At 41.2% G+C, this 27,303-nt stretch overlaps 1 protein-coding gene across 1 annotated transcript in view; it reads right to left on the bottom strand.

The window, feature by feature from the left end:
* The window catches only part of ADGRD1 (adhesion G protein-coupled receptor D1), a 139,978-nt gene that overhangs the window by 54,933 nt on the left and 57,742 nt on the right, over positions 1 to 27,303 (bottom strand). The window contains exons 14-15 of the mRNA XM_027689655.1: positions 5,875 to 5,948; positions 3,818 to 3,941 (exon numbers count right to left, since the gene is read on the bottom strand). Coding sequence (XP_027545456.1) covers positions 3,818 to 3,941; positions 5,875 to 5,948 — 198 coding nt within the window. The remainder of the gene's footprint in view (positions 1 to 3,817; positions 3,942 to 5,874; positions 5,949 to 27,303) is intronic.

The following is a 27,303-nucleotide window of genomic DNA, read 5'->3' as shown; positions in this document are numbered from 1 at the left end:
AACAAAATGAAATCCATGTGAGACAATTTAATTCCTCCCAGAGCCAGGTGCATATATTACTAGCACAGTTCTGTATCTTACAACAAACTTGCAGTGATAAAAAATATTGGGAATATAGCAAGGGATTTATGTGCATGAGAGATGCACAAAATGTGTTAATATGTAGAGTGATCTGCTGGATATTGGTGCAGGTGGGAAAAGGAGCAGGAAGGGAGGCACTGGGGGAGGGTGAGCAGGTCAGGATCGTGCTGTGGTTCTGCAAGTGGGAAGAGGTAGCTTTGACAAAGAGAAGGAGTTAAGCAAGGAGATTCTTGCTGGAATTTAACATAGCTGGGAAGAAAAAGTCACCATCCTCGACAAACAGTTCCCGTTCCCGTACCAGCTCAGCCCTGTGGTCATTAGAAATGCTCACCACACCCATTCCTGGGGCAGAGGAGGCACTTCTGAGGAAGGTCACTCATTGTTGGTGTTTGTTGCTTAGAGACACCTTGACTGTGCCTGCCCTCCCTGAGGATGCCATGGAACAGCAAACTCTAAATAACTGCAATGCCTCATTAATGGAATGATTATGCCTTTTTTTTCTTTTTTCTTTTTTTTTTCCTGAGCATAAAGAAAATCAATATGAAAAGGAGCTGAGAGAGAACACTTATCACACTGAGCTGGTCTCAAGAGTTCATGGATTTCCACACCAACAGTGCTCTCCCTGGGGATGTTCTCCCAGCTCTGAAGCTGCTGTGTGTGTGCTGGTCTGTATTACAACCCTTTACAACTGTCAATATTCCTCTTTTTCATTTTGTTAATTGTTTTCTGTGCAGCTGCCTGACTTTCTGCAAGGAGTGGTAGAACTATTTATACCTGGTTTTACTGCTGCATTAAAGGCCATTCTGGTGCCCTTGGAGAGGATGTCTGACTCTTGCTGCTCCCCCTTGAGAGCTGCATTTATCAGTATGATGGAGAGAAAGGGAAATTATACTTTCCATAGGAGAATGGAAATGTAAAACACTCAAAGAATTCCCATGAAAAATGAATTCACTTTTTTGGTACCAAAATATAGCATTTGATGAAAAATGCTATTTTTTTTTCAGTTTTCAGGCAATGCATTTCCAACAACTTATTTACATTTTTTATGAAAACCAGACCCTTTTCTGTAAGAAAAAAAAACATTCTGTCCAAAATAGTGTTCATATGGAAAAATTTCATTCATTTCTATTTATATGGCAACAGATATATAATAGCTACATAAACAGAACTGTTCAAATGTGGGCAATTGCATACTCCTACCCTCTCTTTTACTTGTCTCATGTTATCTGTGCACTTCATTTACGATAAGAAAAATAAAATGCACACAAGTTCAAGATCAAATATAACATCACTGCAACAATTTCTTAGAGCATTGACAATCTAATATTCCAAGAGGTGATTCAAATGGGCCCTTTGAACCTTGGCTCATGAATTTCAGAACACGGTGAATAACATGAATAGGTGCTTAAAATCCACAGCATTGTAACATTTACTTAAGAGGGTTCCAAGGACACCTGAAAGGAGTTTCCAATTGTGTAGTTGATTCACTAGGATCCAATGCTTAGACATTTGAGGCAAATACTTAGGGAATGTTTCAGGAATTTGTAATTGAGCACAGTCTTCTTGCACAGCTCAAAAGCCAGGAAGCCTGTCTTTGTGTGACTCTCAGCTTCATGCCAATTACACAACGAAGATAACACTTTTTTTCACTAGTTAAAATATTAATACCACAAGTTAAACATAAATGGTCAATTTAAAGAGTATGTCCTGGACAAAGATTTGGGATGAGATTTTCTTTTTATCACAAAAGGAGGGAAAAACAATGCAAAAATATTCCACACAAATTCGGGTGGATGGAAATGCATTAGACCAAAAATTTAAGGAGAGAGGAAATATTGAAAATGGAACCATTAAAAGACTTGACAAACTTGAATGTTCATTCACATCCAGCCTTTCCTTCTTACACATTTCAGACCTCTTCAGGAAAACTCAATTCCAAAGGCTTCGTTATGAAATCTCTTTGTTCTCCAATTACCAATATTGCTAAATACTGAAACTTATTGCAGCGTCCCACTAATCACCACAATTTTAAGACTGTTTATTTGAAAGCTGGACCTCCACAACTATTCCCCAGTAAAAAGTCAACTACTCTTGCAGTGGCCTTTTATTGGTGGCTGTTCCCGTTCAATCCTGGCTAATTCCCTGTATGCTGCTCCTTAAAAGGGTTAATAACAGTGCATTTTTGCACAGGATACTTTTGTCTCACAAGGTTGGAGGTCTTCAGGCAAAGCTGCATTTTATTATCAGTATGAAGAGCTCCTAGAAAAATTATACTTGGAAAGCAGCTGGAGTCATTGGGTGCTTTGCAAGTAATAAAGATAATAACAGTTAGATAAAACCCAGATGACCCGAAGAAGCCAACTCCCAGCTTCTAATCTGGGATGAGCCAGCCCTTGGAAAGACTTTGGTGCTGCTCAGAGGTGTAACCCTGCTCAGACTCCACTGCAAGCTGACCCCTGCATCTGCAGGAACCTGTGCTGCCCTCACCATCCTGCAGCAGGTGCTTTTTTGGCAAAGCTGCTGCCTAAAAAGAGAGCAAACCCATCAATTAAGCAGAGCCTCAGACATGGCCATGGGATAGCTGTGGCAGTGGGAGTCTTCCTGAAGCTCTTCAGCCTGGTAATTTATATTATTGGGATGGTGTCTGCAGAAAACTGAGAATGTGCCAGAGAGTATAAATTTGACAGACAATTTGTATACGCTTCTTTAAATGTGCGGTTTGTAAATTATTTATATTACATGTTCATCATTTATTAACTGAGGGTTGCTCGGAGCAGAGCTTCATTACTGTCTCCACTGGATCCTCCCTGACAGAAGCACACCTAAAAAAAGTGGTGAAAACATTCCTCATGCTCATGGCAGTGCTGGTTGTCTGATTGCTAAGATTCAGGATGGGGCTGACCTTGCCTGCTGCTGAGTTTTGGAGAGGGAGTCCTTCAGCAGGAGCAGCACTTCACCTGTCAGGAGCAGACACTCTGTACCATAAAGAGAAGACCATGTCTAGTGTGAAAAACGTGTTTGCCATCAAAGTTTCATCTGAAACCAGTGACTAGTGTGAATAGCAAGCAAAGGTCCTGGGTAAAGAGAGAAAGAGTCATGTTCCAGAGGAAGAGATGATTCCTTGCCAACTCCCTGGACAAAGGAACTGAACATAGAGAAAACTATACATAAGGGGTTCACTCTCAACTCTAAAGCACTGGTTTCTTCAGATGCTCCTTCTACACAAGCCCCTGCTTGGCAACAAAGTGAAGAAGCAGCAGCAGGGAGACACTTGGAAAGCTGGCAGAGATGAGAGCAGGGGCCAGCTGGCAGCAGAGCTCACTTCACATGGAGTTCGAGCTCAGATGGTCATATTCCACAAGTCAAGTTACCAAAACCCTAAACAGCCACATCTCAGCTGCCTCTGTCTTGAAAACAAGTCATAAAAGCCGAGGTCACCTGTACAATGTGCTCTAGTGCTTTTCCTGCCTAGAACTTTAAGAAATCATGCCCAAACACCTAGAACAAGGTAAAGAGAATTCTGACCTACCACAGGTATGTTTCATTTCAGTTCCCAAAAGTTTTAAAACATAAATATAGTCCAGAAGTATTAAAACATCCCACCAGATGTGGAATAAATCTGAGTCGGGCATAAATGAGCCCAGTTCTAATCACTTACTGATGAGGCATGAGGAGGAAAGTGATGTATTTATGCTTCATTTTTAACAGGCAGATTTATTCCTTTGCTTAATCTCACCTTCAGAGGCACCACTTGCATCAGAATGGCGAAGTTAGTGAGGTGGTTACAGAGACACACCGAGTAGTTGAGGTCCCCACTCTCACGCACACAACCTTCGTTAGACCAAACACCAGCTCCATTGCTGCAAAGCACACAAAAAATGGAACACAGTCTCTTAGCAAAATGCATCTTCTGCAGGTTAGTTTGACATGCATTGTACTGTATAGGAGATGAAAAGTTTGGAATGCCATCTCAGGCTAGAGCATCCACAAACACTGCTAGTGTCTTCTCAATTCCATCGTGGAAGTAGTTAAGGAAAATATTGACCTGGACAAGGCACAGATGAGTCCCCTATGTGAATGTTTCTAGAGATTTCTTCCCAGTTTTATAGTCAAGGTATGATAACTACATTTTTTTCTTTATATTGTGCATCTCATTTATGGCATTTCACCTTGATCCAAATTTCTGTATTCTGTAGCACCAGACAAGTCAATAATCTTGCAAAACCCAAAAAAGTTAGTGTGTCTTATCTGCTGCCTGCCCCTGTCCCACTCATCCTGTCAAAAGAAGTAATTCAGGCTGACTGAGCATGATTTCCAGTGACCCATCATTTGGGTTTTGTCACATCACCCTCAGGGGCAGCAACAGCAGCTCCTGCTCCACTGAGGGTGTGGCTGGGCAGGCTGTGGGACCTGCTCCCAGGTCTGGGAGTTGCTCACGAGTCTGCCTCTTCTTGGAGACAAGGAAAACCAGAATTCCCTGTGCTATCACAGTCATGAAGTGGGGTGGGGACATAAAAGCCACAGGCCCAGGTCTGTGGGTGCTCCGTGGGCTCAGGAACCAGAGGTCACCCACCCAAACTGCCTGATCTTCACTATTTGTTACTTTTGATATTATTCTGAGTCCTGCAGCTACACTGAGTGATCTGCATTGTCGCAGTGCTTATTTTAAAGATTGGTATTACCTCACCTGTCCTTCAAGACCTCCTTGAGTTCTCAAAGAGAGTCTGTTGTAGGTCAGAAACTAATTTCTTATTCTTTAACTACCACGCACTAGGGAATAAGACCATCTTGACACAAATGAAACTCATTTGGAAGGACAGATTTCATATTTAAGTTTCTACCCCGAGGCAAAGCCTCAGGGGCCCAAGCCCCAGTGGGGAGCAGCACAGGAACAATGCCACAACCACATTAATTTGCTGCAGTAAAATCTGTTTCTAATTTATTGTAATTTGTGAGTAACCATAACAACGGGTAACTGCCAACAGCTGGGACAGTTCAACACACTTGAAACAAAACTTCAATAAAACAATTACAGTGACCTTCCCAAGTGCAAGCTGGTAGGAGGGATCACAGCATCACGGGCTGTTGCTACATAAATTAGGTTTATACTGTTACGGCTCAAAAACTGTTAATCCCCATCAAATTCAAAATTCAGTATTTGTATTAATTCTCAATTAATTCAGTAAGAGCAGCATGTTTCAAAATCAAAACAAGATGAAATGTATTCAGAGCTAAAAAAAAAAAAAGAAAAAGAAAAAACTGGTTCTTTTCCATAGCTCTTATTTTCCAACTGAAATTTGAGGCAATATTTGTTTCCCTTTAATTCTAATTTGCATTCAGGGATGTAATATTTATCATATTTATCCATGCCATGCATTGGCCAAAATTCACAGCTCTGAAATGCTGATCTCACACGGCGTTGTGACACAGGCACAGGTCCAGTGAAAACAAGGGCTGAGCTGGAGGTTTGCCATCATAAAACATCCAAGCATCTGCCCAAGTGGACACACTCACAAACCCAGATAAGCACGATTTGTATCACTCTGCAGTTTTGATCACAAAATCTTTTCAGTCTCCCAACTACCCACCTGATCCAGGGTCTGTGAATAACAAGTCTCCTATTTATGGTAAGAAGCCACTATCAGACTGTGTTTTGTCTAAACCAGTGGTTCCATTTCTTTAACTATTTCCACAAATGAAGGGAAATGAGAAGGATACAGGTAATACACAGCATCACAAACCAAGTGTAATTTAATTAAAGCAAGTTAAAGATTTTGAAATTATGTAACATACCTATAGTCCAGAAATGCACAGTAAAGATGAACTCTGTTACTCTTATTTAGTGCTTGGCTGTATTGTCTGGGTGTCTGCAAGAAAAAAACACAAACCCTCAGGGAATGTTTAAAAAGGACTAAATTCTGCTATTCAATTCCTTTAAATTCTCAATGCTGTAATAATTTCAAGAGGCTTTTTCTAGATTAACACACCACAACTGACAGCAAAATTGTTCAGTCCTCGTAGCTTTAACACGGGCTCCAAACAGGCAAAGGCTGGTATTCAGTCTTAATTTTACACACTGGGATTAATCTCACGCCACTTTGAGTGAGAAATCTCTGTCCCATTTAAGTAAATAGCAAACCAGGATTATTTATTGTGTAGAAACACAAATACATGTGTTAATTTTTGGAGGATTGGGGCATTATTCTTTGGCATATATTTGGCTTCTTTGGGGTTTGTTCATAGTTTGTTCTCACTGGGTAATAAAAATGTCACATTTTAGGATTAATAACACTGAAATATGTGCATTACAATGACCAACTCACAGACATTTTCTTTCCACAATAGCAATTATTTTAAAGCATGCAATCAAACTGAAAGAGGAGTGCCATAATTCAAGATTTTATTTTAACACACCTCAGCATTATAATGACATAATTTCTATCTTCTGTAAACAGATTTAGCAACTAACTCAATCTCCTATATTGAGATTTTGAGAGCCCATTCTCCACTCTGTTACACCAGCTTGATGACAAAATAATTCAAATTATATTGGACTGAAGTAATAGTTTTATTACAGAAAAAATATGCAAACTAGAGGATTTCCAGGATTTGTTCAACATAAATCCCCGAAGTCCACATTGTGGGGACCCTACCCTATGGCAATTTTTTTAATTACAAGAGTCTTCAATATAAACAAATCACTGGTGAAATAACAGCTCTGGGATTATTGCAACACAATTCTGCTGTCAAGCTAAAAGATAATCAAGTCTGGCTTTGGAGGTAGATAACCAAGTCATGTTTTGGAGAAAGAAGGGAGAAAACCCCACCACCTCGTCGTGCTGAAACTCAACCAAGTACAAGAAGTTCCTTGTGCAGTTTTCCTTCTCCTCTCCCCCAAGCCCAACAAGGAGTGTCAGGCACAAGGCAGCACAGTTCCCTCCTCACTGGTGATGATAAAGCATTTCTGCACCCACACATTCACACTGGATTTCCACACACCTCAGGTAGCTGTGCTGTAGATAAGGACATTTACTTCTTCTTAACTCACATCTCTGGAGAACATAAATGGAATTTTCCTATCTGCTCAAGCACATCCCTGGACAAAACTTCCAGTTCTTTGCCTCACCCTGTTTTCCCCAAGCCCTCATCAGGGAAAGAGCTGAGGTTGCAGGTCAGGTGCTTTGTGGAGGGGAAGGGCTGTCACTCACCTGCTGAGGGTCTCTACCTTCCCCTTGGATTCTGGTGACATCCTCTAACCCTTTTCCACCAGGGGAGCAAAGCAAACACTGAAACCTCATATTCTCACACTGGGAAGGGATAATGGGGCAGATTCACAACCATCATCATCAGGAAATATCTCACTGATATAACCCCCAATCTGCTCACGACACTTTCTTTGCAGCTGTGGTGAGGGAGGTGCAGCAAAGCCAAGTGTGTGATGTTAATTAATGGTAAAAACAGAGGAGTCCTTCCTCATCTGTGAAAGGGTGGTCAGGCACTGGAATAGATTGCCCAGGGAGGTGGTGGAGTCACCAGGCCAGGAGGTGTTTAAGAGGCATCTGAGTGATGTGGTTTGGTGGTTGCAGGGGTGCTGCTGGTTGGACTGGATGATCTTAAAGGTCTCTTCCAACCTTGATGATTCCATGATTCTATGAAAGGCCTTTCCCAACACTGGCTGCCCAGTGAAGGCCTTGTACAAGGCACCAGGATCAAAGTGGTGTGTTCCCTGCTAGATCCATCAATCTCAACCTTCTGGTTCCTTTCAGAAAGTGCCCTCCCTGCCACAGCCTCACCTTTAACAACAGCAGGTCCTGCATGCCTTCAAATCACAAATCACCCATAAAATAGAGTGTCTTTCAGAACCTGCTTCCTTCATTAATCCCACCTCTCACTGCTCAGAGTAATCTTGAAGAGCACTAGTTCAGAAAATGCAGAAGACCAATGATCCATAACCTGTGGCTGGAAAACTGCCTTCTGCAACTTCAGTTAATTTGGAGTTTTGTTGGCAGAGTTCATTTTGTTTCACCAGCAGCAAGAGCACTGCTGTGTGCTGTATAATGTCATGTCCATCATGGCAATAGTTTTCCTGAAGTAAGCAATTGGAAGAATCTACAGTCAGTTTGTGTTACAAATTATTTCACTTCTATGACAAACAAACAGTGCCTAAGAAAAAAAAAAGAGAAAAGGGGGAAAGATCTGCTGTAATAACAGCTAAGATGTAACAATAACTGTCATTTCTGATCTGTAATATATCTCTAGATAAATCTGATTTCTTAATGCACTAAATGGAAAGGGCACCACAGGGTCAGGTTGAAAGAAGATGTGGTATTGCAGTTGTGTACCTTTTTACAAGAATAAATCCCAGATGTATGTTATACTCTCATTATGTATCTCTGGCAAGGGACAAATTATTGTTTTTCTCCATCTCAACTCTAAACACAGATGTCACTCATTATCCAGTGAACTGCACCAAGTGAGGCCACACAGCCTCTGACCTGTCCAGAATTGTGTGTGTACCCAGATGGAAAAAACAGATAAATAATAATAATAAATAAATAGATTAATAGATTAAAAAATGGACAAGAAGAGCCCATACTAATCTGCCTTTTTATTTCTCTTAAAGAATATGTCCCATGTTTTATCACCCATGACACAGTCTTCACAAGGCTTTCCAGTGCCATTTATGATAACTGCATAAAATGCTCCTCTTCTCAAACTTCACTGAAGTTCTGCAACAAAACTGTCATTAGATTAGAAAGACCCCAACATATAAGAAAGTGGCTACAGAGGAATAAACTCCTTCTGATCTTCAGCAGCTCTACTTCAAAGTACTCTCTAATCTATGAAAAATGAACTAACTGTACCTAAATACTGGACTTCTTAAGTTAAACTGTGTGTGACAGCTTATATGTGACTTGAATCCTGTAGAACTGGGGATATTGATTTAATGACATTGATAACAGAAAGCTTAAAATACAAGTAGACTTTTACACTAAAAGATTAAGTCACTTGAGTGTTTATAAAAGCCTGTGAAAGGACAGTTTATGAAGCATTCAGAAGTGTGGAGAGGGAAAGTGCCAGCACACTAAAAAATCCAGGATCTGTGCATGAGGTCTCCCTCATCTGCATTCTTCATATCAGTCCTTCTGCATGGAGAGGGCCACATGCAGCTTCTCAAAGAAAAGATTACATTAAAAGAGAAAAGCAACCTCTTGGCACCAAGAAACAGGGCAAAGTCTGTGTCTGTCTAATGGAGCAGGGACCTTGAGGAGGGGCCGGTTGGACTCGATGACCTTGGAGGTCTTTTCCAACCTTAACAATTCCATGACTGTGTCTATTTACATCATGGCTGTTCAGCATCCCTTACAGTAACTGCTTACTCCCAGTGAATCACAAGCAAATCCCAGAAATCCAGTGTGTGCCTGGAGAGCTTACAGACAATGTGCATGGATGTGTGATGGGGATGAGGCACTTGCTGGGAACTAGGAACAAGCCATGTTTAGTGGGTGAGGAGGCCAAAAAAAGGGGGATGTGAGCTGAAAGGACTGCTGGAAACCTTCAGGAAAACCTACTTGCAGGAAATGTCACGAACACAATTGCAGAAGAAAAACAGGCAGCCAGCTGCTGCTGGGAAGGCTGGCCAAGGAAGAGAAGCCAAGCAGAGGGTGGGGTGAACCTTTGTGAGATTAGCTCTTTTTCTCCTCTCCTCCCCTGAATGTAAAAAGCAAATATTGAGCTACATAATGGTGGCCACCAAGAGAGGAGGATGTGCACCTTCATTCTCCAATGTGGAGAAGGACAAACCTTTGGGTCAGATCTGTCATTGATCCAAACTCAGCAGCTCCAAGCCCAACGTGGTGGGTGTTGGACTTCCCGTTGTCCAAAGGACTTCATAATTTGCCCTGTTAAGTTCAATTTGGATTTCACTTGCCTCTGTTTACAAAACACAGAATTTTGTCTGATTCAGAGATTTTGAAGCCTTGTTTTCTCAACCTCCAAAAATATCATGGATTATTTCGAAGGTGGCAAGAAAAGGCACAAGAAAAGACAAATATACCTCTTGTCCCTGTGCTTGTGCCTTTTGTGAAGTTCACAGCCCCACTGAAATATTCTCATGTGTGTATTGTTCTAAAACACTTTGGTTTATGGATTAAATTAGAGCCTAAAATGATGCTTCTAATTTAAGGATTTCCTGTCCTCACAGTGACATCCTGACTGTTGGCGTGACCTATTCAGGGACACAAGCTTTATTGACTTTCCTTTCCATCTACTTCTGCTAATTACCTAGAAGATTAAAACTTTAGGCTACATTCATCTACTCAGTTCCCTGGAAAAAGACAGGCAGAGAGAATAACCACCTATTTCTATAGTAGCTATATTGGCTGTTTTCTTCCAAGCTGTGAGAAAACTGCATTGCAACAGATTCTGGGCTCAGATCAGCCAACTATTTTAATTTAGAGCCCATTTGACTGATTCACCCTGGGATGTAACCAGCATGTGTAATGAAAAAAATTTACAAATTGTGCAAAGGGAATTTAGCTTTTGAATAGGGAATTATAGTGTGTTGTGGGTGAAAGCCAGACCTTTAGTTGTTCCATCATTGTGAAAAGAGTTGTGCCAACACACAATTACTGAAGCCATGAACAGAACACTGGAGGCTCCCAGGGCCAACAGGAAAGTTTGCTGAATGTATTTCTTAATGGGACAATCATACAGTTAAAAAAAATTGCATGATATCACAAAGGGTGGAAGATTGTGACATACAACAATATAAAGTTTAAACACAGTGAAATATCAGACATTATAAAGGCATCTGAAACTAGAGAAGGTTACCATATGGATTGGGTTTGGCTGTTGCTTTGCCTGAGGCTAAAAATAGTTGACATCTCAATTTCCTGCAAAAATAGTGTTAATCAAGTGCTACACCCAGAGCCTTCCCCAGTTCTCAGAGTTCTCCATTTAACAGCTGCTGTATTGGGCAGGCAGTGTGAGAACAAAAAAAGTCATGAAAAGACCCATGAGCAACAGACTGAAAAATATCTTGGCTGCTCTACTAGATATCATTTTTATAAAGAGAGACAAAAGGAGGAGGGAATGGATGAGGAAATGGTCCAGATACTTTCTTTTTTAATAATTGCACATAGCAAAAAAAAAATTATTACTTCTGAATGTGTACAGCATCAGAAGGTCTTGCTATGTTTTGACCAGCAAGTCCACATCCATTTAAACAAAAATACCATTCTCTTACCAGGATCCCACCTTTTTAACAACACTGCACAAGGGGTTTCATGCAACAGCTGCCAAGTCAACATCTGACCACTTGCAGGTGTCAGTGTGGGCTGTCAAGCTCTGTGCATCTGCCACACACTTCTGATCTACAGAAACTGGAACTGTTACTTGGTGCTCATCTTTCTTCAGCTTGTCTCTTTGATCCCATTCCAGTTACTGCTTACAGCTCAGGTGAGCTTCGTGGCACCTAGAAAAGCTGAATGTACTCTGGGTGCAATGCCATGACAGTGTTCTAAGAGTAACAGCTCTTCTCTCTAGTTTTGGGTAATAGCTCTTTAGTTCTGGGTGCTAAACAGCATAAAAGCCATTTTTTTTCCAAGCTGCTTAAGGAAATTTGGGCAAAGAAAACTCTGCAACCCTTGAGTGAAAGTTACAAACTCAATAATTAAAACACACATGCACAACTCCTGAGTGGCTTATCTTTAATTTTACAGCTACAAAACTCCCCTTCCAACACAGAAGTCACATGAAGATCCCTCAGGCACTTAACACAGCATCAGTGGGTCAGTGCTGAGGCCTGGACTCGAGAGTTTCTCAGCCCAAAGTACCTTACCCACTGTGGTGGTTTGACCTCCATAAAAAATCCAATTTCCAAGCTTCCCCCCACCTCCCCAGAATTTACCTCAACACCGAAGAGAAACTTTCAGGCACACCTCTGGGGGGGGAAAAGGGAAAATATATACATTTATTCTATACAAATAAATACTGTACAAACTAAAAGCAACTATATATATATATAATATTACACACTTCTATCATCCCTCTGAGCCCCTCCCATAATTCAGTCCAGGAGAAGCCCTTAAGCTGATAGGTAAACAGTCTTTATCTCATTGGAGTGTTCAGGGAAAAGGGTTTCCTCTACAGACTCTGCTTTCATACATTCCTCAAATGTCTCAGAGATCTCAAATATGTAACAATACGTTTCTTCCCTCTTTCCTTCTCTTTGGCCTGTGCATGTGGGCATGAGGGGTGTTCTGTGTGCATTGGCAAACCCTGGGCAGTGACAGGGAGTTGATGCCAAACCCTTTCAGGTTGAAAGCCAGAACTGCTTAAGATGCAGCTCTGCAGTGCAAACCCATGCCAAACTCCCATTGACTGCAATCTGGATTAATAACACTCACAATATTGTTGTAAATCATGGTAATAAAGGGGAGCAAGGAAAGGTTGAAAAATAGCCACAGAAAGAAGCAGGTTCATTTTCATTAGAGATGCATGGAGCTGATTTTAGTGGAAGGCATGCACAAATAAAAACAAAAGGAAAAGGACCTTTGAAATCCAATTTGGGCAGCAACCAAGTTACTTCAGTAAATATTTGATGTTTTAAAAATTTAAATGCCAGTCAGTGAGAAGTGGGGCTCAGCACAGCAGCCTTTCTGGTGTGAGCACCAACAGACACAGGATTGGACTGATGGTCTGCATGAAAAGCTGCCTTAATGCTCAGGTGAAAATATTTCTCATGTCCCTTAAAGCACAGTTCTGCTCTAAAGAATGACAAAGTGAAAATATTAATATTGTCTCTCTGGAAATTTAAGTAATTAGCAATATAGCAGTTGGAGGGTTTTGATATGTCCTTATAGTTAAACAGTTATATCCATTTGTAAGGAAAAAAAATTATATGTACACAGCCACCTAAACCTACATGTGACTCAGATATGGAAGAATGGATGGAGTGCAAAATTAGGGCAATGACACTGATGCACCTGGGACATATTTCCTTGCCTCTCTGAGTTTTAGCAAGTCAATTCAAACATGAGAGTAAGTGAGAGCCAGTTTCTTTCCTGTGTGCTGTTAGGAGAGTTTTTTGCTCAGAATTAGAATCATCAAATTCCTTGGGACACTCCACATTGCCTCTGACCAATGCAGGGCACAACCTCCAAGCAGACATTACCTCTCCAAAATTAGTGAACACAACCTGGCTCCAAAGACATCTGATTTAAATCAAGGGATTAAAAATGCGAGTTATTTCGCTCAAGGTGCCCATGTTGGGGCAGTCACTTATTGCTTAAAAGACCTGATTTTGGTTCAATGTAATGCAAAGCCCTGCAGAGCAGCTGTTCTGTCTTTGCCAACTCCCCTCCCATCCACACACACTCAGCTCCAGAACCTCTCCCTGGACAGAAGAAGAACCTCTACCTCCAGAACCTCTCCCATGTGATTGTCAGGGCTCAAAAAGAGTTTTTCAGACTGGCAAATAAATAAAAAAGGGAAATCTATCATTATTTTTATTGGTAGACCCACTTGAAGTGGAGATCCCAAAGGGGTCATAAACACAGACCCCCATGGGCCCTTCTCCCCTAACCAAGATCTCATTTTTGTCTCTTATGTTCTGATCTGTTTTAACACATCTGAGTTGGATGGGCCAGGCTGAAAGTAACCTTGGAGCATGGATAAAACAAAGCTATAAATCCCAAACTGCCCCAAAGGTGGGCATTTGGCCTGTTTCTCCACGAGGTAATTTTGCAAGATACTCCTTGCCAAGGCTGGCTATTCATGCAACTGTTTGTGGTGTTCATTCCTCTGGTCCAAGACCGTGTTGCTTTATGCTGCCCCTGCCCTCCAAGGTTCCTTGAAAACACTATTTTTAACTCATGTCAAGCCAACCACTCATAAAACTGTCTGTGCAAACCATCCTCCAGCCTTGCAAAATTCTGCTCACATACACTGCTGGAAGCTTACAGGGCTTTTTGGACAGATGAATGAAATATCACTTCAGCTTTTCTCCACCCTCCTTAGGAGCAGCCTGATACAATAGATTTTGTGGTCATGCTGATACAAGCTAATGATAACTTTCTTAGTGAAATAGATGACTGTGTCTTTCTTAAGGATTTTTTGTTTCCTTTTTCTGCTACTTTGCATTGTTATATTAAAAATGTGTTGCTTTTCTAAAACAAGAAGCAGATGTACCTTCTAGACACCCTTTCTTAATCTGCTCTGTTTCTCTAAACTCATGCAAAAGTATTACCAAAGGAAAACAACTGCTCTGACTGATGTAAAAAAGGCTATTTAAAAATGGGCACGTTTTCTAATCCAACAGAACCACAATGAAAGAGGCAAATAAATCTTTTCCCCCCCATTCACCTGTAGCATTTTGACACAAGCAGAAATATTTCCCTTTGCCATACAACTATCCTGGCCCAACACAGAGCTCTTTAACAGGAAACATTGTCTGGGTAATGACAAGAGCTGTGACAGGGACCAGAAGGCAGGCATAAAGCATAATCCCTTAAAGGGATGCACAGAGTAGAATCAGTTTTAGGAATAGTTTTCCTGTGAGGTAATATTCCCACAATTCCTGGTTTCCAAAACAGTGCTTGGACTTTTCCTCCCGATGGCCTTTTTTTTTTTTTTTAAGAGGAGAAACATTTGCATCAGACAAGAGCCATTCAAGATGCTCAGATTTAGCACTCAAATTACACTTGTAATTCACAACCTCCATGTTACCAGGGCAGAGAGAATTTAAATCAGAAACAAGAAACTGGGACAGCACCAGCTGGGCAGGAGTTGGGCCCTGTGCCCCCAGGGCACCTCAGAGGGCAGCAGGATGGGCAGGCAGGGCCTGGCAGCATTTGCTCCAATTTCCACAGCACAGACACCCAGACCCCAAATAAGACACGCCTGGATTTTTGATAACTGGATTTCACAAAGCTCAGGTGGAACTGAAACCCCATAAAACAGAGGTTCAGTACCTACAAATAACAAGCTTCAGAAACAGCAAGAAGTTGAGCTGAATTCAAAAGCAACACAAAGCTGGAAAACCCAACAGCAGTGGCAGGTCTCACTGGCCCGTTTTGGTTTTGGTTTTACATCCTTCTTTGCCAAATCAGAAACGAAATCTGAGGTAGCAAACATCTCTGATTCCTGCAAGAGTGAAAGTCATCGTTATAAGAAGAATCAATCAATATTCACTCATATTTATTATGGCAAAGTCTTTAGAGACTATTTAGGCAATTTTTCACACAGGGTAGTTATCCCAAGATAGGCTTCCAAGCGAAGAACCAATATGTATTACCTTTTCTAAGTAGATCAAAAAAACCACCATCACAAAAGTGCCCTAATTTTCCCGCACAAAGACCAAACAGAATCTACTCCCTTCATTTTGAAGAGCTCAAGAGCTTTGACAGCCTGGAGTAGTGAAACATCAAATTTCATTTACTCTGCATGATAATAACAGGAATGATGGACTATTTATGGAATAATTGGGAATAGAACGTTTCTCTTTTTTATAAGGACTGCAATCCCCTGCGGGGATTTTGTAAGATATTCAGTTGGTTCATCCTCACCCATTTGTAGAGGCATCTTTGCTAACACTTCTTTCCAAACAAAGGACCATGTTTTAAAGGGAGTTTTGAAGACATGATTTAATGAAAGCTTTAGGAGGAGTTTTAATAGTTCACGTCAGAAACAGAGTACCAGGCTTAATGGTAAAAATATTTACCACTCAGTGCGTTCGCTGCTAATATTTTTTCTAGGATTGGATTTATATGGTAGCCTTTTCCATTCTCATTAAAACCCTGGTTATGTGAATGTTGCCTCTGAAAGGCAGTGCCGCTCGTTCTTCGTGAATTATATGTGGCAGCCTTTGTTCTATATTGACCCTTTCAGCTCTTACATCCCTTGACTAGCTGCTAATCGTCGTTTATCCTTTCCCCGGCTCTGCTAATCTCCGGGCAGCGGGTGGGACAGGCAGCCAATGGAGGGGATGGAGTATAAATAATGACAGAATACAATAAACATTCCAGTTGTGATGCCCCAGCTCATGGCAAAGGCTCTGAGAAAGACACAGTCCTTCTACGATAAGATGCTGTAACCAGACTGGAAAACATGACAAAAAGCTTATGCCTACTTAAAGCCAAGATATTCAGGCCCACTAGGAGAGATAAGGGAATGTTTATTCTGTGTGATCAGAAAATCACTCGGATTCAGGACGTTTGGTTTTATTCCCTAATTCTCTTTTCCCAACTTTTCACAGGTTCTTTCCCATCTCTGCGTTTCGTTTCACATTTATTATCCCACCTATTTACTCTGTAATGTCTCACACTAAAACATGACACCTGTATCTTACGTTTGGCACAGTGGGAACCCAGCTAAAGGCTGCAGAGAGCTGTGTAGACCAGAAAGCTCTGGCATTTCCCAGTAACAGCCGTGGATCTGCTGAATATCTCTTTAAGTACACCATGAACTGGGGGGGCTTTCTTCCCCTGACCCCATTCCCCAAACTCTGGGTGGGGAGACACGTGGCCACTGCTTCACTTGCTCCAGTTCCAGCAAACAGCCAGCCACGGAGTGATAATGATCTGAAAAGAGGGAAACTAACCCCACAAAAATGCAAGTTTTCTATCACATTAATAATCTAGAGATGCTGTTTTAAGTTCAGCCAATAAATGAGGCAAAGAACAAAGGGAAACAAGGGCAGGGGCAGAACTGCTCTGTTCAGACACAGCCTGACTGGGTCTAAAGTTAATCCTCATCTTGAGATAGAAGAACTCTCCTGCAATGCTCATGAGCAGCAGAGATGTAAAGCACTCTCTTGCAAGACTCTGTTGCTTAGACCTTAACACCCCATTAAGATATTATGCTCTCCTGTCCAGATCTCTCAAGGATTTAAGCTCATGGGTTTCCATTGCTGCTTTTTTCCCCTTTTTTTCTTTTCACTGTGGGAAAAAAAAAAAGCACCCTCTCTTGAGAACATTCATATTTTTTTCCCTCTGATTCAAATCTTTTCTCCCATTCCTGTATATTTGCCAAATATGAGTTGTCTTTTAGTCTGTTGTATGAATAGGGATGAAATTCAGACAACTATTTAGTGTCATTTTTTCATTCATAGGAAATGTCAGGGTGCCAGAACTATTTGATTTGTGCATCAGACACGTCCAACGAATTGAGAATCAGTCTGGAATTAGGCCTGGTCCATTAACTCCAGCTACAAAATTGAGCAATATGAGACTAAGCCACTGAGTTGGTTTTTCAGATGGGAAAATGGAAGTCAGTGGAGCTTTGTGTGTGTCTCCAGACCCAGCACAGATAGAGGTGTTGTTGCTGATACAGCAGAGACAGAAAAATAGCCAGCTGGAATTTAAGGCAGGGCCCTGGCTCTGGGAGGATGATGATGCTTCACCAGGACTCCAGAGTCCTCATGGAGCAGCCTGGGTGAGCAGAGGGGGTGGAGAGCTGCATGTGCCCATCTGCCAGCCAGCCAGGAACCCTTGGAATGGCAGGAACCACACAAGGCTGGGGTTTCAGCAGCACAATAAAGGCAGCGCTCCTGAGAAGCCGGAGCTTGGAATTTTCGTCATGAGGGGTTTTTTTCCAGGATAACCAGGATGGAGGCTTTAAAGTAGGGGCACATTCAACCCTTCAGTCTTTTGCCACTTTCCAAACAACACCAGCTTGTCCTTGGCTGAAAGTTGACAGGAGTTGTGCAGCTGGGCACAGCAAACCCAACGTGCTGAGGAAAACACAGGAATGGGAGCAAACCCCTGAATAAGGGATTGCTGCTGGCCAGTTCATCCAGGCCTGTCATGGAGTGCCACATAAAGGCATCTCCTGCCATAAATTCAAATGCCTCCCCCGTTACTCAACTCCCAGCTCGCGCTATTTGTCTGGAGCTCAGTTTTTCCATGAGATTCCTGAAATCGGCAGCGGGTCCCTCTGGAAACTGAGCTCATGGTGTGAGGAATGCAGCGTGGTCATCAGAGCTTTGCAAAACCTCCAACCTCGCTTGTCAATGACTCAGTGCAACGATTCAAAATGGGCAAAGAACGAGAAAGGATGTTCTCCCTCCCATGGCAAAGCTGCCACTCTCCTCTCCTCTCTCCTCCTTGCGCTTCAGTGAAATGTCACTGCGTGGTAACCTGGATTTTTAAGCATCTTGGCACAGAAGATTTTAAGCTCTTGTGACACAGGCACCCTGTAAATCAATTGGTGTCTTTTCTTGTCTTGTTTTTTTTTTCCCTCAAGAAAAATATGTTACATAAATAAGAGAAATGCTTTTAGATCTAATAAAACTATAACCGTATGTAAACAGGAATGGCTGAGTGCACAACTTAATTTACCAGGATAGTTCTGTAGAACGTCAGAAAAGTTACAAACCAACAGTCAAAAGCCTTCAGCAAACTGCTACGTGCCAGTAGCTTTATAGGGCTCAGATGCATCCACTCCATTCCCACTGAACCCAGGAGGGAAACTCCCAGTGACTTCAGTGGGTACAAGGCACAATATTCCTGTTCTGCTGTGATTAAGGGTTATTAAAAAGAAAGACTGTCCATTTTTAGGAACACAGTGTCTCAGAACATTACAACAACTATTTCAGTGTCATCTGACTGCTACTCCAGGGTGTTTTGTGCCATGGAGTATGGAGATTTCTTTCTTTTGCTAAGCATGCTATTTTTGGAAACATTCTTGCTAGTGTTCACGGGAACGTTTCCAATGGGGCAACACTTCCAACTAAGACCTCCTTTTTATAGTTTATAAAGACTCCAATCAAGTGTCTGGCAGCTTAAAAAATAAGGGTATTTTTTCTAATAAAGAGATGATGGTTAACCTGTCACAGAGTGACACGCAGTCCAAATAAGTCAAGAGATTCCTTCCAACCATTACTTACAGCTTAAGAACTTTTAGTACCCTCATAACCAAAAATGGCACAGGCTGTGCATCTCTACCCCATGCTCATATCATCCCCTGCTTATTTAGAAAGATGGAAAAGGTGGTTCATTAAAAAGAAAAGCCAAGTCTTTTCTTATAGAGATGGGAGGCTCTTTCACAAACTTTTGTGGTGACTCAAAATCGAGTATTTCTGAAACGGGAGAATAGAAGAGAGAGGCAAAACAACCTTCCCCAGAGATGTATTTTGATTCTCTGCAGCACAGTAAGTTATCAGGGGCATCAGAGCAATCACTGGGATTCTTGGACTGCCCTGCACACCAAAGGCTTTGCTGCAGTTGATGGGAGCATCCCAAGCACTCTCATAAACCAGGACCCCAGGGCTGCAATTTACCTCGTGGGGATTATGATCACTGTGGGGTACAGCCCAGGCTGTGCCCACTAATAAATCAGAAGTTTAAAGCACCAGAGTGAAACAGCCTTGAGCATCAATACAAAGAAAAGGAATATAATTTAAAGGCAATCTTCTAGTTTGTGACCATTATGGTTTCCTCACGCTGCACACAATCAAAAAGCAGAAGAGCCCGAGGGAGGGGACAGAAAAATGAGAAGAGAGAAGAGGGAAGAGAAAGCACATCCCTTTCTTCCTCTTGGACTCAGCCACGCACACAGTGAGTCTCTAACCCACCCCAGAGCACCAGAGAGAGAATTTCAAGTTTCAGTGGAAGAAAGAACAACTTTCGAAAGCAGCAAAATCCCATCTGAAATATGATTTACTATCAGAATTATTCCTGATGCCTCTTCAAACTGTGTTGCACTACAGTCAGCTGCCTCTGGTGCTACCCAGTCCATGCTGGGTGCATTTTAAGATGCACTCAGTGCACACAGTGGAGGGCAAAGACTAGCTCAGGGAATCTTCTCAGCACCTGCAGTAGCACAGTCAGGCCTCTTATTTTTCTTTTACACACTAGTGATTCATTTCTACTTATTTCCCACCAGCAAAATGTTGATCCAACCAGACTTTTTTTCTGGAGTTTCGTTCCTACTTCTCTTCTCATTGTTTGCCTTGGCAAACTCTCTGGGTTCTCTACACATTCAACTTCAGCAGAGTAGGAAGAGCAACAAAATCAAAGGACCACATCCAGTGTGTGTGAGGTGAGCCAGGATGTTTCAGGGATTTCTAACCTTTAATGTCTGCTACCTGTAAAAGCAGTTTTTAACAATTTGGTCACTAAGGCAGCTGGGGGGACTGAGACTGAGCTGTGACATAAACCAAGTGTCTGTATGTCCAGCTGAATCTGCTGACAAAGTGAGCTTCATGACAAAATCCATGGCTTGATCCCAAACCCATTTAAGCCAGCTACAGTCTTTCTTTGGATTTAAAGTAGTTTTGGACCATTGTCTCCATTATAGGGCCAGCAAAATTCCTCATTAACACCCTCAGAGACTTTATACTCCCTCAGTATTCATTACTAGAAAGTGTTGCCAGCTCAAGAGCTTTTCAGCACCAGAATCCTTTACAGCACAAAGGTGTGGCCCCTTACAAAGGTATATTTTGCTTTTTATGTGGGTTTTTTCTAATTTTTTTTTTTGTTTTGATTGACTCAGGTTGCCCTAATGCTTACAAATGTGAACTTCTGTATTCAGAGGAGCAACCTGTGTAAGGGAATGTTCAGGACAGAAAAGCCATTGCTGTTTGCAATGGCCCTTCCCTCTCCTTAATCTATTCCACAATTCCAGCTGTATCCTCTTCCCAAAAGTACAATCTACTTCTCTGTAAAGAGGATTTTACAGCCCTGCTGGAGGACATTTCAGCCATCTGCACTGAGCTGAGGAATTGCACATCATAGAAGAGAAACTGTGGGATTTCTAAGTTAAGACATGAGTGTTCTTCCCACTCCAGTCTCCCAAAGAAAGGACAGGGCTGCTCAGGCATCAAAATCATGCAGGTCCTTTGGTCTGCACCACTGCAAGCAGCTTCTCATTGGCTGTTGGCAGAGGTATTTAGGGGAGGCAACAGGACTATCGTAAGAACTCGCACGAGAAGACAAAAAGATAAAATTCACGTGAAGACATCTGGTGAAATGTAAACACTGAGGAGCTGTTTGTCACCCTTCTGAGGGCTGAGAGGTGCAATCTGTGCTGCAGACACGTCTTATGCTTCAAGAATCAAGGCTATTAATATACTGTTTCTCCCTAAATCCACATGCCACTTGTACCACTTTTAGCTCCTCTTTCTTCCCTCTCCTCAAGAGCTGAAATCGTAACAATAATCACCTTATTTTTAAATTTAATAGACAAAATGGTGAAATTAATTCCAGCCTTGGGCAGCCCAGACAGCAGCAACCTACTCTCATCCTTAACTAATGGTATATAGATGAGACTGGAGCAAGATTGCACCTTTTTATCAACCACAGGCTGAGGAACTGGGTCCTCTCTGCTCTTTTCAGTGGGTGCCTCAGTGGCAACATGGGAATACACTGAAAAAATCCAAAGATTAATTAAAGAGAGAAATTAAAGCACACACAGCAGCACGGCCCACGGAGCAGAACTGCTGCAGATGGCCATGGATGCAAATTGCACGGTGGTAGGTGGATATTATGGGTTACAGCCCTTGCCAGTGACAAAAAATGACATCTCAAATGCCTACTTTTGCCTATTTCTTCCCAGCAATTAACAGGAGCAGCCTTTAATGTGTGTCACACCCAGGGACAGAGAGCTGGGCCTTCATCACACACACACAGCCCAGCAAACGTAGCAATCATGAGGCTCTGGCAGGACAGGCTCCAGCTCCCAGCACCAATTACTAACACAACAGCTATATAAAGCAGTTTGCTGGCATGCTGAGGGCTGAGGCAAGGTTTAAAACAGCCCCAGAAAACTAACGTGTGCAGCCATCCCACAATTAAAGGAAAATTTTTTTCCCTATTAATTTTGATTTTTATATTTGCGATTTTTTTTGCTTTAAAAAAAGGCTTATTTTATCCTGTTGGCCAGTTGTGGCTTTTAAACATACTTTTCTTAGAGGGGCAGTTGATGAAAACAAAGGGAAATTATTGTTTCTCAGCACTCCTTGAGATCACAAAACTTTCTTTGAGAGAATACCTTCATGTTAAGCTGAAACAGTGTGGATGTTATTCAAACCAAACCATTGTTATCTAATTCTATCTTCATACATCTATAATGTTTCTTTTACTCTGTTTTCAAGCTGAAACATATTGTGTTTGGTCACAGTCCACAACTGCAAGCTAAAACACATTCTCTGGTCAGTGCCAGCAGGGTTTTGAGTGTGGTTGGAAATCACACAAACACGTGAATGAGCACAGGAGAGAGTCTCCAAAAATACATTCTGTTCACAGGATGAGCTCTCTCCAATTAGATGAAATTATACTCCAGTTCATCTGACAGTAAAAAGGATCACACCCAAAAAAAAAGGAGCCACGGCTACGAATGCTGAGGGCACAAACGGTCTGTGCTCAGCCCCAGCCAGGAGCCCAACAAAATATAAAATGACCCAGTGGGAGATTTGGATACTTTTCTCATAAAGGGGAAAAGGAGAAGGAAATCACATGTATGCCTGTCCATGAAATTGCTTTGTGGTGTGAAATTACTGAGTTAAAGCACTGGACAGAAAACTCAGAGATTCATGAAGAATTGTTTCTTATTTTTCCTGAAATTTTACACGAAACAAACACCCCTCTCTAGATTTTGTTTGTGTGTAGGGGGGGAGGTTTTTTTCCATTTTTTTGTGTAATGTGGGACTGGAAAAATGAAACGCCATGAAATTCTAAAAATTGAAATATTGAAAGGTCTCAATTCTCCATTTTGCTCAAGAAATCACTGAGTGATAAAAAGTTGGCCCCTAATTTTGAACAAAAACATTTTGACATTTTGAAAACATTTTGAAAATATTTTGATATTTCTCTTCTGGATCACATTCCCTTGTTTTCCAGCCTATATGCAATACAGAAAATGATTAAATTATTACATTCAATCATACTAAACTGCCCAGAAGACATATCTTCATCTCTCAGAAGGATCCATTATCCCAGTCCAGAGTCTGACACCAGAACTTGTTTCCCCGTGGAGCACAAACTAAAAGCCTGCAGGTTTATTTATCACCCACATTTCTAAGGACACACGTGACGTTTTTCTTTTTGCACATTTTTCCTGACTATAAATTAAGCAGTTTCCCTCCTGCTTTGCCCAAGCTTTTCCTCTTTCCCAGTATAGGGAGTTCATTCACTGATTTTTGGTGGCAAGAGGATCAGACCCACAGAATTCACATAAACTACAAGATCAGTCCCACCACGGTGATGATTTCCAGAGATTTGCATTAAAACAAAAGAGAAACAAGAGAAACAATGTTTTTAGGGTTTTATCACATGAAAAAGCCTGAAGCCAACAATGTCACTTATTTGTCTGAGTCTTTGTGATGAAAAGGTTTCTAAAAAGCTTGTTTTCATTTTATGAGGAGAGAGGAAGGAAACAACTTTGCTTTGAGATGGTTTCTGCTATTTCAACTTTTAACTTTGAGAATAACTTCAAGGCCAAACTGAGACACCTAAAATACAGGGTTTCTGAAGAAAATGCTGACAGCCTATAAACTATAAAAGTTATGGAGAACCCTGTAATAATAATAATAATATCTTGCATTTATATACAGTGCTTTTTCTCCCCAAACATGGTTTAAGCTATAAGTCAAGCAATCTCATCTATGGCAGTAAAAAGGACTAAAATAACAAGTATTGTAAAATTCTGGAGTGGAGAAAGGTTCCACCCCAGTTCAGCTGCTTCTCAGGACTTTCTTTCCAATGAAATTGAGTTAAACTAAACAAACTAATTTGGGCAGCTCACCTGCTCACTAACACAAGCAACAAGTCACCACTATAAAAATATACAGGCTCTGTGTCTGGGTAAATAAATATGGAGAAAGAGAAAAAGAAGATAAATTTCTCCGGCACAAACCAGTAGGAGTGCAATGGCTTCTCCAGCTTCAATTAAATCTTTCTGTTAAGTTAGTGACTTCAACAGAGAATAAATTTTCTCCTGAAGTTACTCCAAGAGACGAAAGTAACAATAAATAATAATAAAACAAAACATATGTGAATCCTACATGAATGACAGAAACTCAGCACACAGGCACTTGAGGAAAACAGAGGCTGTTTCTTTGATATCAGCTATTTCCCCTCACGTTACGTGGTATACACTGAAAACATGAAGCCATTATGAAAACAATTCTAGCCAGAACTCCGTGATTTATTTGGCATAACGGTTTCTTCTCCAAAGATCCCACCAGCAAGCTGAATAAAAAATGTCCCATTCAAATTTACGGTGAGAAATGGACACAAACCAAATAGTAAAATATTTGTGGCATATGGGAACCAGCAGCTATGTGAGCTGCCCAAGTTGTTTGCAGTCAGCTTCGCTTGCTTTTATTGCAAATATAATATCTATACATAAAGAGCCAACTCCTGGTCTTTGTGAAGTCAGTAGGAACTTGGTCATCGGCTTTAGTGGGACCAGAATGTGGCTTGCTCAGATCTTATTTGGAATGGGGAGGGTGGGAAAACTGTTTGGGGTTTTAAAAATATTTTTAAATATTAGGATGGGGGTTTAAAAATATTAATTAAATATTAATTAAATATTTAAGTATTTTAAATATTGGAAAAGGAAGACCCATCAGAAACAATGTCATAAATTATCTACCAATTAATTTCAACCAGTGATGCAGCAATATATCCTAAATCTCTGTGCCAAGTCTGTGTGTCAAGTGCCAACCTGCCAAGCACTGAGCACACACACACAGTTTCAGCTCTGAAGAGGCAAATATCTAAATAGGACAGAATGGTTAAGAACAACAACAACAAAAAAACCTGACAGATCATTGTGTCCATTTGACAGATGGGAAAACTGAGGCCCTGAATTACTCTGGACTATTTCCCTTCTTGAGATAACTTGTATTTCTTTTTATTTCATCTGAGTGACACAACTACGTTCAAACAGCTTGCTCCAGGTTACAGAAGTAGATTATGCCACTTCAGAAACAGGTTTTAGATATCAAATGTTTTGCCAGTGTAAAACTATCTTTTCACTCTCCTTTTGTACTTGCAAACTCTCCCTTTGTACAACTGCAGTTCACAAAGGTAATGACCAAGGGAACCATGACTGAGGGATCTAACTGAGCCCTAACTGAGGGACCATATGCAAGGCAGCAAAAGCAGGGGGTAAATATGTGAAAATAAGCTTCTTATGCAAATAGATTCATCTTAATGTTCATCCTTACAGAAAGCAATTTTTGCTTTAATTCAGCAGCACTCTAGAAAACTGTGGGCAAAAGGAATAAGAACAAGAGAGTTCTGAAAGAGCTTGACAGATCATCCATACTTTTGTTTCAGAGAGTTAGGACAAACCAAAGAGCCTGTGAGAAGTTCTGTGCTTAGCTGGAAAAATATGAAGCGTCTGAATTGCCCCCACAGCACCAGAACTCCCAGGAGTTGGGTTTTGTATCCACCCTGAGAGCTGCTGGGGATGAAGACAGATTTTCTGATGGCTCAGCTCGGCCCTGTTTAAAATTGGAGCAGGCATGTCAGAGGAAAGGGGAAAAAAATTGAAGAGTGGTGCATTGGCAGGAAGATGAACTCTACCAAAACCAGATAATTTCGTGTCTTTTTTTTTTTTTCTTATTTTAACTTTAGAAAGCTCAGAAAACTGGGACACTGCTCCAAAACTGCGTGGTTTACTTAGAGCATATCTGAAACTTGGCACACAAGCTGCAGCTTTTTCAAGTTCATGGGAATAACAGTTGCATGAGATTCATTGTAGAGCTTGGTTAGCCACAAACCAGAAACGCCACATAAAAAGCTATTTTAGTCCAGCTCAAACCCAAATCAAGAAGTGCATAGTCTTACACTGTATTTTTAAGTTAACTATCATTTTTTTAATCTCATAAAAAAAATGTAGGTGCTGTTTGGTTCAGAGTTTGAGCAAAGGTTTACACAGTTTTTATTTTTATTAATTTTATTCACATTTCCTATGCTCTTATAATCAGTTCTTCAGGACTGAAGAAGTTGCCTTATTCCACAAACCCTTCAGGGTTTTCTGGAAGGGGTGGCTTTAAACTTTACCTTTATAGTTTAATTTTCTGGTCAAATCTGTTTGCTTTAGGTCAGCCTCAACTGCTACCAAACAGGGACAGAATTGCATCAGTGCTCACTGTACATGCTACACAAAGTGCAGGAAAATAAGGAAACAGAAAATAAAGACCATGTTCTCGACTCAGTGTGGGAAAGCCAAACTCTTCAGAATTCAGCATATTTTATAGCATTTTACACTCACTGAGAACCTTGACCCCAGGGCAATCCACCTTGTAAAACACTGCAGACCCTTCCAGCTCGTGGATTTTCCCCAGGTGCTTCATATCAATTACCTGTCATCAGAGTAGGAATAAGGGGATTTGGATAAGGGAATTTATCACTACCAGAAAATTAAGAAGGCAGCCTGATGGGGGCACTTTGAGCAATTCACTTGGGTCTCTGGATACAGTAATTCCACACAGTTTGAAACAGTCAAAGACAAGACAAATCTCATTGTAAATAAGGCCATAGAGACTGTGATTAACTTGCACATATCCACTTCTAACACCCACCAGTATAAGCTTAAAGCTACATGCCAAATCCTGTTGTTTTTATCAGAAGCTATTTCAGATTAGCAAAATGACATCCCATGATTAATTATTTTTTAAAACGCGGAACGTGAAGTGAACATCTATTATTTTCTGGGGGGAAAAAAAGGAGCTCTTTTGTTTTAAATCAATCTAGATCACACAATCTACTTGAAAGGGCAAATTACAGCTTGATTGTAGGCTAATTATTCTGGTGGAGATCACTTGAGTGACTGTAATGTATTCTTTCACAGGCAGTATTTGATATTTGAACAGTGATGTTATTAAATTAAGGGATGAATAATAGCTCAGGTACTTAAGGTTAAAAAAACACGTTGCAATGAGTGTTGTTCTGCAATTATGCTGTTGTGCTTTCCTGGAATGGGGAGCTCTGAGTCCCAGGCCTCAAAAATAGTTTTGCTGATGTTCCTGGAGCCACATCCGAGGAAAAGCGCAGAACCTGATGCACGTTCCTGATGTCAGGATGCCAGAGCAGCACCTTGTAAAAGTGAGCCCTCAGCCACACAGAAAGGGTGACATCCTTTGGAAAGAGCAATCAGGGGCTCTGCAGGTTGAAGGAATCCAGCAGAGCACCCAGTAATTCCTCCATGTGTTCATCCCACGGGCTGTATTTCCCTCGTTCTAAATGGCTCTAAGAAAAGATGCAGTCA

This window comes from Neopelma chrysocephalum, unplaced genomic scaffold (assembly GCF_003984885.1).
Source record: "Neopelma chrysocephalum unplaced genomic scaffold, ASM398488v2 Primary Assembly neopelma1_77, whole genome shotgun sequence".
Taxonomy (NCBI): Eukaryota; Metazoa; Chordata; class Aves; order Passeriformes; family Pipridae; genus Neopelma; species Neopelma chrysocephalum.
This window is presented reverse-complemented; position numbering and strand designations above follow the sequence as displayed.